We start from the raw sequence: 12,599 nt of genomic DNA on the forward strand, positions 1-12,599 counted from the left end.
ATGCTGCAGTTTGCAAAAACGCAGCAGTTTTCCAGTTCAGTCAGGGAAAAAAAAAAAAAACGTGTACATGAGATTTCTGAAATCTCATGGCTTTTGCTGGTACTGTAAAACGCACCTTAAAATTTGCAAATAAAAGCAGCAAAAATGCAACATGTGAACATAGCCTAGGTCTCTTTCTCCTGCATGATTCACAACCCTCTTTGAATCCTGACACAGCTTCTACTCTTCTCCCCCTGCCATGGACTTTTGCAGTGACTCCTGACTCATGCAGGGAAAATTGACCTCCTGTTTCTACCAGGGATGTGGAGTCAGTAAGCCAAACCTCCGACTCCTCAATTTCCATGACTCCGACTCCACGACTCCGACTCCCTCATACATGGCTCATGTTTAAGTGATGAATTTACTGTAGCACAGATTCATCTCAGCTAAAAGGCTAGACCCTTAGATCAGGAATAGGACAGACATTTATAGGACATTTCATAACTTTCCCAAATTCTTATGAAAAAATATTCCCCACAAACTGCATTGAACTACTGTATCCAAGTTATTATATATTTTAGGAGTCGGAGTCGGTCCATTTTATACCGAATCTGACTCCTCCAAAATGGACTCCGACTCCACAACCCTGGTTTCTACATAGAGCTTAGAAGGATTCAGCTAGTCAGTTTTTAATCACATGATGTCATAGACCTAATGGAAAAGAGAAGAATTAAATGGTAGAAAGGCAAAATGAGCAATTGTAATTACACAGTGCTATATAATATGATGACTGCAATATATTAAGAGGATATACACTTTGATGGGAGGAGGAGGAGGAGGAGGGCTTCTTTAATTGTGATTATTTAAGAGTCTTGTGGTCTCTGGTCAGTTCAGCGGAGAGATAGGACAAGGACTTGACATTTCTGAACACGTTACTATTCCGCCTCCTTCACATGTCCAATGCTCATTAATCACTGCCTCTACCAAGAATCTCTCTTGTCACCAACATAATTAAATGAAATTGTTTCCTTTCATGAGGGCCGAAACTTCAAAGCAGAGAAGGTGAGCCTCACAATGGCCTTGGGCTTGGGAACGGCCCATCTCTAGTCACTCTTGGCCTCCAAACTATGTTGTGAAAACTGCGGATCTGCTGTCTGTAGTCACTGGCTAATCAGATAGTAGATCACTAACCAAGATGAGTTGGGTTCCCGATATCCAAATGATTTGTTTTGTAGTAAATTGAATTCTCAACTTGCTTTCTACACCGGCAAAATAAATGATATTACGAATGGTGAGAGGGGGAAATGTACCACAATAACTGGTCAAAAAAAAAGACTGGAGATGATTACTTCCATTTCCATGTCACAAACACTAATAATTTGCTATATTATCAGTCTGCTCTTTTTTTTTATAGGCAATTTATCAACCCGTCTAAGGCTATGTTCACACATCATGTTTTTTTTGGCGTCAATTTTCTGTAGCAAAACCTGATCTTCAAGGGCATTTTGTTCAGGATTTTGCTTGCAGTTTTGATGCGTTTTTGTCAGCATTTTTTTCACGGTCTCTTTTTATACATGTACATAAAGTTCTGTGAAAAGAAAGAACCCCATTCTATTTTGGCATCAAAAACGCTGATATAATTTTTGATGCGTTTTTTTCCACCACCCATTACTTCCTATGGGTGAAAAAAAACATTGAAAGAAGTGACATGCTCTATTTTCCAAAAAAACATACAAGGCACAAAATACTGAACAAAAAAAACCAATATGTGTGGACAGAGAATTCTGGTTTCTCATAGACTTTGCTGGTACTTCAAAAGGCAGTTGAAAAATTTGCAGAAAAAACTGCATCAAAAAACACTGAAAAAAACATGATGTATGAACATAGCCTAAAGCCATGTTCCTGCTTTTTTTTTTCTTGCGTTTTTTTCAGGCTCCACATAAAAGCCTGTAGAGAGAAAATGCATAAAAAATACACAGTTCAGCAGCGTCTTCAAATTCACATTGGATAGGAGATTTACTGAAAACACATCAAGTTTACATGAGCTGTTACCAGCAGCAGACTTAGTGCACAAAAATGCCTAAAAGTAACCCATATGGTTTGGGAGATGTGCAGTGGGCACACAGAGATTTTTTTGAGCGGAAACTCTTGAAAACTTTCTCAAAAACTTTTTGCAAAAAAAACGTATCTTTGCAGAGTTTTCGCAGCAGAAAGTGGCCCTTCTTATTTTATGTGCAATCATCTCTGTAATCGTAAGGAGGAGGATTTTAAAAACAAAAATGGGGAACACTCAGGGGAGCAGAAGGAATAAAATATGTGCAAGAACGGGCCACTTTTGTTGATAGGTCATACCATGTCTGATTTCTGTAGAAATGGTGTACATGCCGTACATATCAGGGATGTAGCAGTCACACCTGGGCCCTGGTGCTTGAGGGCCCAAAAGCAATATTACAGGATGACAGTATTCTGTATGGCACATGGTAGATTTAGAGCTCCGGGACTGATTTTACATTGGGAAATTCACGTTCATTGTCCTCTTTAGAGGGGTTGACTGATGAAGAGCATTTATCCCCTATCCATAGGTCTGACCACTGGGACAACCACCTCACCTGGGTGGGACAAAACACTGATTGACAGAACAGACACTCTGGCCGAAATCACTGATGAAACTCTCTCAAAAAAACTGACATGTGAATGAAACCTTAGAATGGAGCAATAATGCGTTTGCTTGATCTCTGCTCCTCCCATAGAGAATGAATTGACCACTGATCGAGCATGAGCACTGCCACTCCATTTTAGCTGTCAGACCCATCCATCTAGAAGTTATCTCCTAACCTATGGGAAGATCATAACTTCTCCTCACCGGAAAACCCTTTTAAGGGTATGTGCACACGATGCAGAAATGCTCAGGATTTTTTCCTGAGCGTTTCTGCATCTCCCTGGCAGGAAAAAACGCATGCGGATTGTACATGCATTTTTCCTGCCAGGGACATGCGGATGTGAAGCGGTCTTCACTTTCATTTCCACATGCAGGTTGACTAGCGCTTTCCAAGCGATTTTAGCATCACTTGGAAAGTGCTTGTCAACTTCACACTATATAAATCCATGCAACCGGCATGGATTTATATAGTGTGTGAATGTCAAAAAATAAATATATACTTACCCTCCAATGGCCCCCGGTGTCCTGCTTCCCTCCGTCCCGGCTGCCGGCAGTGTAAGACTGAAGGACCTGCCGACGTCAGCGGCACGTGACCCATCACATGACTCTGACGTCAGCGTAGGTCCTGCATTCAACCGCGAAGTGCCCGGGAAGCCAGGAGGACGCAGCGCTGGACGCCGGAAGGTAAGTATATATATATTTTTTATTTTATTCTTTTTTTTTTTAATGGTACCTGGGTCTGGATGAGAGTCCTCTCATCCACACCCGGGTACCATCCGCACATTAGACCGCATGGAATGCGCATCAACATATACAGTGATGCGGATTCCATGCGGTCTAATGCAAGTCAATGGCGGCGAAAAAGCAGCGTTTCTGCAAAATTAATGGACATGCTGCGGATTTTTGATCGCAGCGTTTACGCTGCGGAAAAATCCGCATCATGGGCACAGCACATGCGGATTTCCATTGGGGAACATTGCTGCCCTTCTACCATGCGTTTCCGCAGCTGCAGAAACGCCGCGGAAACGCATTAAAAACGCATCATGTGCACACAGCCTAAAGGAGTGTTCTGGTTAGAACTATATATAGGATGGATGAAAACTACGAGATGACTGGGGATTTGACCACTGAGACCCGCACTGATTGCTAAAACGCTGGACTCGGGTCCCTCTCGTGAATGAGCCGTAGTTGTGCATGTTTTATGTGTTGCTCACCATTCACACTGTAAAGAACTTCTTGGCATAGACTATCCCAGTTCTCGGCTGTATCACTCAGTCCCATATACCCTGAGTAGCACAGCAGCTTAAATGACCACTTCTCCATTCAATATCAGGTCACAATTATCCCTTTTTGACAAATTCAACATTCAGACCCTCCCCGCCAATCTAGCCGTTACATTCAGACCCTCCCCGCCAATCTAGCTGTTACATTCAGACCCTCCCCGCCAATCTAGCTGCTACATTCAGACCCTCCCCGCCAATCTAGCTGTTACATTCAGACCCTCCCCTCCAATCTAGCCGTTACATTCAGACCCTCCCCTCCAATCTAGCAGTTACATTCAGACCCTCCCCGCCAATCTAGCAGTTACATTCAGACCCTCCCCTCCAATCTAGCTGTTACATTCAGACCCTCCCCGCCAATCTAGCTGCTACATTCAGACCCTCCCCACCAATCTAGCTGTTACATTCAGACCCTCCCCGCCAATCTAGCTGCTACATTCAGACCCTCTCCGCCAATCTAGCTGTTACATTCAGACCCTCCCTGCCAATCTAGCTGTTACATTCAGACCCTCCCCGCCAATCTAGCCGTTACATTCAGACCCTCCCCGCCAATGTAGCCGTTACATTCAGACCTTCCCCGCCAATCTAGCCGTTACATTCAGACCCTCCCTGCCAATCTAGCTGCTACATTCAGACCCTCCCCACCAATCTAGCTGTTACATTCAGACCCTCCCCGCCAATCTAGCTGCTACATTCAGACCCTCTCCGCCAATCTAGCTGTTACATTCAGACCCTCCCCGCCAATCTAGCCGTTACATTCAGACCCTCCCCACCAATCTAGCTGTTACATTCAGACCCTCCCCGCCAATCTAGCTGTTACATTCAGACCCCCCCCGCCAATCTAGCCGTTACATTCGGACCCTCCCTGCCAATCTAGCAGCTACTTTCAGACATGTTTTAAGCGGAATACCTCCTTAACATCTAAAGCTGCTAATCTAGCAAATGTATATATGCAGCCATTGATGTGGATTTTCCTTACCACAATGCCCCACAAACAGGACCAAGAGCCGGAAGTGGGGGCGCTCCAAGATTATCTTGATAATAACTAAGCTGGGCTTTTTAATATATTGGTTGGGTCTCGTATTGCCGCTGAGCCCTATTTTGGTGACTATATCTGCAATATCAATCATAACCTATAGATAAAAGTGGCATTTTGGGGGAAAAAAAGTTGTTGTTTTTTGTTTTGTTTTTTTTACTTTCAACAACCCTCATGAAGGCCGGAAATACAGGCTAAAAGGTCCTTGGCTGTGACGGCTCCTGTGCTTTGTGGTCTTTGGATTGAGGAAGGTAGGCGGGATTCCATCTGCATTCCTTGTAACGATCTACCGGGAATATTTTACTAATTGGATTTTATTTTTAAGTGGGCACTATCCATGATACTATTGATTCTTCATGCCGGCACTTGCATAAGGCAGTTTACTGCTTGTATCAGGGAACAATCTGTATAACTGCTCATTATTGCCCGCGGCTCTTTTTTCTCAGAGCCTGATGCTGATTCAACTGTCAGAGCTGCAGGCTGGTGCGGGAACGGCTCCGGCAATGTTTATTCAGGGATAGAGGCCAGAGATTACACTGTTAATAAATGCTGCCTGTAATTATACTGAGAAGCCGAATTGTTGAAGCATTTTTACTTTGCATGATGTACACAAGGTGCGGCAGTCCACAATCGGGTCATGTTTACTTTTACATGGGAGGATTTTTTTTTCTTTCATAAAGAACCACATCAAAGCTGGAGAGGAGTCTGCGTACCAAGTCCTGGCGTTGGTGCCAGCTTATGCCAGGTATCAGGAAAGCACCATGTTTTTCCTAAATCCTGGATGTGTATTTTTGCAAAGGGAAAAAAACTTTGAATTCCCAAGTGAGACATTATTGGATACACTTTGTGCAATGTTGAAATGGTCCTAGCCACGGGCAAGGAAATACTCTACGGCCAGGGTCACACAACCGATTTCTTCTCGCCAAATCTAAGCAACACTACTCTGTCCTCCTCCTCCTAGACCTGTCATCTGCCTTCGACACAGTGGACCATTCCCTCTTACTCCAGACTCTCCCATCTCTCGGCATCACAGACTTGGCCCTATCCTGGATCTCCTCATACCTAACAAACAGGACACACCACCTCCTCATCTCGCCCCCTATCTGTCTGTGTCCCACGAGGTTCAGTTCTAGGACCCCTGCTCTTCTCCATCTACACCTTAGGCCTGGGACAGCTCATAGCGTCTCACAGCTTTCATTATCACCTCTATGCTGATGACACACAGATCTACCTCTCTGGACCCGATAAACTTCCTTACTAACCAAAATCCCACAATGTCTGTCTCCTATTTCATCCTTCTTCTCTGCTAGATTTCTAAAACTTAACATGGACAAAACAGAATTCATCATCTTTCCGCCATCTCATTCAACCCCCCCAACTGACCTATCTATCAACGTCAATGGCTGCCCCCTCTCCCCAGTCCCTCAAGCTCACTGCCTTGGGGTAACCCTGGACTCTGAACTCTCCTTCAAACCACATATCCAAGCCCTTTCCACTTCCTGCTGACTCCAACTCAAAAATATCTCCTGGATCCGCACATTCCTCAACCATGAATCTACAAAAACACTAGTGCACGCCCTCATCATCTCCTGCCATGACGACTGCAACCTCCTACTCTGTGGCCTCCTTCCAACACTCTTGCACCCATCCAATCCATCCTAAACTCTGCTGCCCGACTAATCCACCCGTCTCCCCGCTATTCCCCGGCCTCTCCTCTCGGTCAATCTCTTCACTGGCTCCCCATCGCTCAGAGACTCCAGTTCAAAACCCTAACCATGGCATACAAAGCCATTCACAACCTGTCTCCTTTATATATCTCTGACCTAGTCTCCCGGTACATACCCGCACGCAACCTCCGATCCTCACAAGATCTCTTTCTCTACTCCCCTCTTATCTCCTCCTCCCACAATCATATGCAAGATTTCTCCCGTGCTTCCCTCCTACTCTGGAACTCTCTACCCCAACACATCAGACTCTTGTCGACCGTGGAAACCTTCAAAAGGAGCCTGAAGACCCACCTCTTCCGACAAGCCTACAACCTGCAGTAACCTCCGCTGCACGACCAGCTCTACCCTCACCTACTGTATCCTCACCCATCCCTTGTAGATTGTGAGCCGTCACGGGTAGGGTCCTCGCTCCTCCTGTACCAGTCGCTGTCACATTGTGTTCAAGATTATTGTAATTGTTCTTGTATTATACCCCTTTTTCACATGTAAAGTGCCATGGAATAAATGGCGCTATAATAATAAATAATAATAATAATAATCTGAGAAAAGCGGTCTGATTACGCTGATCTGAGTTTGATCAGTGTGGCATGAATATTTCTCGGACATGTAAAGCAAAAAAATAAAATTTCTCCAACTTCTCCATTCTGTCAGTCCATGAAAATGTCATTCAAGTGCAGTCCGATTTATTTTCTCGGACCCATAGACTTGCATAGCCAACTTTGATTCGAAACTTGGATAAAAATCACATGTCTCTGAAAATTTATTTTTTTTTGGACCACTTGATCCAAGGAAAATAATCGGACATGTGCACAGCCCCATAAGCACAAGTGCTATCCATAAAAACCACAAAGAGCACACATCCGAGAAAATCGGTCGTGTGCACAAGTCCTTAGGCTGACTGTATACATCATATTTATATTGACCTAACCCACCAACCATCTAATGTGTGGGAGTCTTTTCCCGACTTCAAATATCAGAGGAGATGAGGATTGGACAGTTGGATTTCAGTATGTCCTGTTGTTTTGTTCTCAGGAATATTAGCAACCACCCGAGGAGTCTGGTAGCCATTTACTCCCCTCTACTTTCTGAGAGCACATGCATGCTCGTCCAAGTGTTCACCTGACAGCCATATAATGTGTATGGCCAGCTGTCACGCAAGCTGTAGGAAAGGCTAAGTGCAACATGAAGGGCAGAGCAGAAGGGAGCCCAGACTGGGGGAGTAAAGACCTCCTAGGTTAATCTGATATCACCCTGTCTTCCCTAACGTCCCTATATTGGTTCCTCTCCAATCGCCTACAGGAACCTAAACTCTGTATTTCCCTAGAGCTTGGCCCTGGATAGAGAGTCCCCCACTAACAACTAAAGACAACAAGGGAGACAAACACGGGGGAAAGTAACTTAGCTTGAGCCGACTTCAGAGAGATTACACCAAACGTCCTCCTAGACACCAGAGAGGAAGTAAGCAGACTGCAATAGCTCCAAGCCTTCACAAGGGAACATGTGAATATCAACAGCACCTCCCTGTAGCAAGCAGAGTACTTAAATGCCCAAGCGTGGGTGTCAATTAGCAGGAGGGAGGTAGCCGCTGGGTCCTAGAGTTAGACAGAGCTAAGAAGGTGTCTGTAATGCCAAATGAAGAGATCTTCTACAACCAACTGCATGGCGACTGTCTGTCACATCTGACACACCCATGACACCAGCCTAAAGCTCTTTTCACGCTGGCATTATAATTTTTTTGAAATTGGATCCATCAAAGCAATCGTGGCTCTTTTTATACAATTAGATCATTGAGATCAAACAGATTACATTGACATATATTGGGATCCATAATTTTTCTTTTGAAAAAATGCCCCTTTGGTGCAAAATTAAAGAATAATACCTTGGTGTAGATTGGGATGTCCATTTCCACTGCCTGTTGCGTCATGGTAATGTGATATTCCACAGATCCACTTGAATGTTCATTTCTGCAAAGAGCAAAGTAATTGAAAACTTGAATTACAAGCTGTCTGTCCGTAGAGCGAGCCTGCATGTTAATCTAGTCCTGTGATTACAGCAGCCTCTGCCGATTTAAGCATGCAATCTCTATTTTGACTCTTCGTCATGGAGTATTGTAAATAGGCCTGAACTAAAATAAAAGTCAAAGAACATGGAAGATCAGACCAAAAATGATGAAATTCCCATGGCCGCCATGAGTTGAGCATTTCATGCTTTCAGTCCAGCTTTGGCTTCAGACTAATGTAGAGACGGTTTCACCTTGTTAGAAGCGGTCAGTGCTGGGAAAAGTGTTTTGCTGAATATGCAGATTGTTATAAGATTAATGTCCTGAAACGATGAAGATGAGAAGATGCTACATATTAATGCTGGATCTGGTTCTTTGCAGGCATGCTTCAGAAGTGTCCGTCGGTGGAGGACTACGTGGATGCACTTGTGTCAGATCTGGATCCAGACTTCGAGACGTTTATTATGGACTCTGAGTAGAAGACAACATAGAAGACAGAACGCTGGATATGTGACTTGTTAATTAGGGCCACCGTACAAGAAAGCTGATAAATGTCCGTGTGTGGCCACATGCTAAGTAGCAGATGTATTTACAGGGAGATAAAATGGAATCATCGGGCTATTACCTGCATGTGCCAGGTCTTCCAGCAGTAAAATCACTTTCTATATGGGGGGGTCTCCTCACTTTAAACTTCAATTGAGTTTTTGTTTTAAATCCATACAACTCCTAGAAAGTCATCACAGGGTTGATATAGACTTTATTTTTTATACCCTTAACCCTTTCCCAATGCAGGAGATCATAATACGTCCTAGCAGCTAAGAAACTGAGCCTGGTGCATAGCTAGCAAATACAGGATACAATCTGTAGCAGCAGCAACTGGAGCGAACCCTGATCACTGCTGTTTAATCACTTAAATCCCATTGTCAGCTTCTGACTGTGGCCTTTAATGGCCTGGTGTGTCCGTTGGATTCCATCGATTCCCACACTGTGAGGTGCCGAGGGGTTAACCTGCTCAACGCCCCCCATCAATGCCACTTTGGGCCACAGGCTAGGCTTCACGGCAGAATAATTTTCACTATATACTACAATATTGCAGTATATAGACCAAGCAGTCCTCTAAGAGGACTAAGAAAATGGAGTTAAAAAAAAGTTTTTAAAAATAGTATATTGGTCTGAATCATATCACTTTTCCAAGTTTAAGAATAAAAAAAATATACGGTACATATTTGGTATTTCCGAGTACTTAAAAGTCTTATGAATGAAAAAAATAATAATTATCCCATACAGTAAATTATGTAAGGAGAAAAAAAAAATTGCAATGAAAAATAACATTTAATTTTTATTTTTTTTTATTTAAAATTTTAGTAGTTGAAAGAAAAAAAGTTTGGTTTCGCCATATTTATACTAACCTGAAGAATCCTATTACTAGGTCAATTTTACCACACAATGAACACTGTAAAAATAACCCCCCAAAAATGGCAGAATTGCCCATGGTTCTCCTGTACAGATAGGAGGAAATTTCTTAACTTAAATTCACCATAATTTTGTTGCAATTTGCACAAAAAAAAAAAACCTCCGTAAATGCTCCACATTTTTATGGGTTTTACAGTTTCTGTGTTTTTCCTCAGCAGGGATGTGACTTGATACCGTGCACCAAAATCTGGCTACAATATTACTTATGATATAAACTTCATCAAAAGTGTCTAAAGATCTGTTCGTTATGACACATTGAGATAAACTTGATGATTTTCAGACTTCACAGTCTGGTTACACTTTCTATTTATTAGACAGGATTAGTACATCTGCTCCATGGAGCCTTTTTTCTTAAGGCACTAAAAGGGAATCTGTCACCAGTTTTTCCCTCCTAATCTGAGAGCAGCATCATTTAGAGGCATAGACCCTGATTCCAGCAATGTGTCACTTACTGGGCTGCTTGCTCTAGTTTTGATAGTTTCCTGCTGATAAAATAATGACCTTATCACTAGAGGGCTAGTAAACCTGCTGCCTTGTAGTCCTCATTATTCATGAGCTCTGTATAACCCCGCCCCCACCACTGATTGGCAGCTTTCTGTGCATAGGCAGAAAGGCTACCAATCAGTGGTGTGGGCGGGGTTTTACAGAGCTCAGCATTCAGAGTACTGCTAGATCTGTAGCAGATTGAAAGTGATTTCATCAAAGCTGCAGTAAGCAGCCTGGTAAATGACACATCACTGGAGTCTCTGCTTGTGTTAGATGGTGTCATTCCCTTTAAAGAGGTTTTCCAGTACTTTTATATTGATGGTCTATCTTTAGGATAGGCCATCAAAACTAGATCAGTTGAGGTACTGTTCCCGATGCTGACTTCTTCCGGATGTGATCAGTTGTGGAGTGGAACAGCACAGTTCTGTTATCTGCATAGTGGCCACATTGGGGTACTACAGATCCACTCTCATTCATTTGAATAGTGGCGGATGTGCAGTACCCGCCTGCGGCCACCATGCAATTGATGGAGCTGCACAGCTCTGCAACTGATCACATCCGGCTTGGGAACAGCTGATCAACGGTCAGTACCGGGTGTCGTATCCCCACCAATCTGGTATTGATGGCTTATCCTAGGGACAGGCAATCAGTACTAAAGTACCGGACAATCCCTTTAAGTAACGATTCCCAATTGATAAAAGTAAAGCTCCTCTCAAGCTGCCTTGTATCAGACTTGGAAGCCAAAATTGTAAAGTTCAACATTTTCTTAAGTCCTATGTTCTGAGCCATCCACATAAATATGTGGGTGCACTAATAGACAATTCTGCATGGTCCCTTTCTCAGGGATCTGATATGGATTCAGTAGGAAGGGTAGTCGCATAACAATTCCTGCATAAGGTTTAGCACACGGAGTGTATGAATGGCAGGAACGTTCCTTTGAGCAGCTTCCAATATTCACATTTTATGGCCTGTATAATAATTTTGCCCAGAAAGGATACAAATAGAAAAGTTACAAGAGGACGAGGTTTAATCTGATTGATTCATTACAATTCTGTTTGGGACCATAGACGTATCTAGGAGCAGGACGGGTTTGTTAGTTCTGTTATTATATTATTGTCTTGAATCACTATGGAATTGTAGATATTTTTCAAAATAAAAAAAAAAAAAATCTGGGAACTCTTTGATGAATGTACAGTAACAATGCGAGGTTGGTACAATGCAACTTCTTTTTAAACTGAATTCACACATCCGTGTGTCATGGTCCACGATTCACATACCGGCCACGGATCTTCCTGTTGCGACTACATGCATTGTCATGGATGTGACAATGTGGCATTTGTCCAAGGGACACAATAGACTAAGAAAAAAAAAGCCAAAAAGCGCCATATACAGTATGGGGAATAATTATTTGATCCCTTGCTGTTTTTGTAAGTTTGCCCACTGACAAAGACATGAACAGTCTATAATTTTAAGGGTAGGTTAATTTTAACATTGAGAGATAGAATATCCCAAAAAAATTAAGAAAATCACATTGTATAAATTTATTTGCATTTTGCAGTGAGAAATAAGTATTTGATCCCTCTGGCAAACTACACTTACTACTTGGTGGCAAAACCCTTGTTGGCAAGCTCAGCAGTCAGACGTTTTTTGTAGTTGATGATGAGGGTTGCGCACATGTCAGGAGGAATTTTGGTCCACTCCTCTTTGCAGATCATCTCTAAATCATTAAGATTTTGAGGCTGTCGCTTGACAACTCGGAGCTTCAACTCCCTATATAAGTTTTCTATGGGATGAAGGTCTGGAGACTGTCTAGGTCACTCCATGACCTTAATGTGCTTCTTTTTGAGCCACTCCTTTGTTGACTTGGCTGTATGTTTTTGGTCATTGTCTTGCTGGAAGACCCAGCCACGACCCATCTTCAATGCTCTTACTAAGGGAAGGAGGTTGTTGGCCAATATCT

General features: G+C 43.0%; 1 protein-coding gene across 1 annotated transcript in view; it reads left to right on the forward strand.

Moving 5' to 3' along the window:
• MIPEP (mitochondrial intermediate peptidase) overlaps nt 1-11,746 on the forward strand; it is a 137,078-nt gene extending 125,332 nt beyond the window's left edge. The window contains exon 19 of the mRNA XM_073662209.1: nt 9,062-11,746. Coding sequence (XP_073518310.1) covers nt 9,062-9,159 — 98 coding nt within the window. The 3' untranslated portion in view covers nt 9,160-11,746. The remainder of the gene's footprint in view (nt 1-9,061) is intronic.
• Nucleotides 11,747-12,599: the final 853 nt, after the last annotated feature.

This window comes from Phyllobates terribilis, unplaced genomic scaffold, assembly GCF_046119375.1.
Source record: "Phyllobates terribilis strain yellow unplaced genomic scaffold, ASM4611937v1 Scaffold_2__4_contigs__length_985480577, whole genome shotgun sequence".
NCBI classification, from domain to species: domain Eukaryota; kingdom Metazoa; phylum Chordata; class Amphibia; order Anura; family Dendrobatidae; genus Phyllobates; species Phyllobates terribilis.